The sequence below is a fragment of the Colletotrichum tamarilloi genome, assembly GCF_030869305.1.
Source record: "Colletotrichum tamarilloi strain Tom-12 chromosome Unknown Scaffold_569.1, whole genome shotgun sequence".
Lineage (NCBI taxonomy): Eukaryota > Fungi > Ascomycota > Sordariomycetes > Glomerellales > Glomerellaceae > Colletotrichum > Colletotrichum tamarilloi.
Genome location: NW_026849951.1, coordinates 1 through 1,131, shown reverse-complemented (window position 1 = coordinate 1,131; position 1,131 = coordinate 1). Strand labels below are relative to the sequence as shown.

Below are 1,131 nucleotides of genomic sequence, written 5' to 3'. Positions count from 1 at the left end.
TTCCTGCGACCATTCCTACCAAGCCCACTTCTGAGTCCAGTGCCTCTATCGAAAACAACCTCCCTTCGTTCAGACATCTTTCTACCGTGCACACTTTGCGTTCGTGGCTTCTTCACGCTATGACCACGTTTTGGCTCATCATTCTCCTCTGCAGCACAGTCAATGCTCTACATATCACTATACGCATCTTGGAGAGGAAGATTAGAAGCTCGAGATGCCATTGACACGCGCAGCTTGGCTGCGACGAGCCAGCGTTGAACGCGAGAGCCTTGGATCAGCGAGGTTCAGGATCTGCATTGGCTAGCACGGGATTCCGTAGAGGGAAGAGAACACCACACTGCAATTGGCCGTAGTCAAATTCCTGCCAACGACGACTATCAACCTCTCGAAACGGATCGAGGGCTGCTATTGTGCGCCGGCAGCTTTGGCTGCTATCAGGAGACACTCCGCGAGGGCGGTACAGGAGTCCGCGAAAAGGCCTTCACCTTCTTCAACTCTCTGATCTCTTTTCGCACAGACACATAAGCCGTTTTTGATGCTTACACAGTGTATATTAAACCCTGGCCTACAGATATACATGCCAAACACAATACACGTCATTCAACGACCGACCCACACACTTGGGCACGCTCTCCATCTCCAATAACAGAGGTTAGGTAATCCAGAGCCGGCTTTCCAACCCACTTAGAACCCCTGTTGGTGATGACACTGAAGCCAATGTTTGCTCCAAACCATGGATGGAGCAACTCTGTCAACTTAAGGTTTTTCTGGGCTAAGTACTCCCGTACTAAGCCAGACTGTGTTGGTGCTTAGATATCAAACGTCCGTGCGGAAAGAGAGAAGTGTGTTGCATATGAGATGAATCCCTTTTCGCTGACCCCTGTATGTAAACGACCTGACTGGTGTCTGTTGCAGTTCAAGCATTCCGACAGGTTTTCGACAATAGTCGTCATCCTGGACGACTGTGCGGTATGGGTTGCGCTGTCCCTCAGATGGTCGAGAATGAGCCAAGATCGCGAAGCAAAGCACTGCAAGAGTATGGAGCGATGAGCAATCATTTCCTAAAACAAGGACGTCGACTTCCGACAAAGCCGCGGTCCACGAGTCATGAGATAGCTCAATCAATAAATA

General features: G+C 50.0%; 2 protein-coding genes across 2 annotated transcripts; one reads left to right on the top strand and one right to left on the bottom strand.

Annotated features, from left to right (window-relative positions):
* Positions 1-214: 214 nt before the first annotated feature.
* On the top strand, positions 215-525 carry CTAM01_17373 (uncharacterized protein; the record flags this gene model as incomplete). The annotated part of the gene is made up of 2 exons (XM_060533357.1): positions 215-282; positions 354-525. 2 exons carry the CDS (start codon positions 215-217, stop codon positions 523-525), a joined length of 240 nt encoding a protein of 79 aa, XP_060372065.1.
* Positions 526-809: 284 nt separating this feature from the next.
* CTAM01_17372 (uncharacterized protein) lies at positions 810-1,058 on the bottom strand (the record flags this gene model as incomplete). Its single annotated transcript, XM_060533356.1, has 1 exon — positions 810-1,058. One exon carries the CDS (start codon positions 1,056-1,058, stop codon positions 810-812), a length of 249 nt encoding a protein of 82 aa, XP_060372064.1.
* Positions 1,059-1,131: the final 73 nt, after the last annotated feature.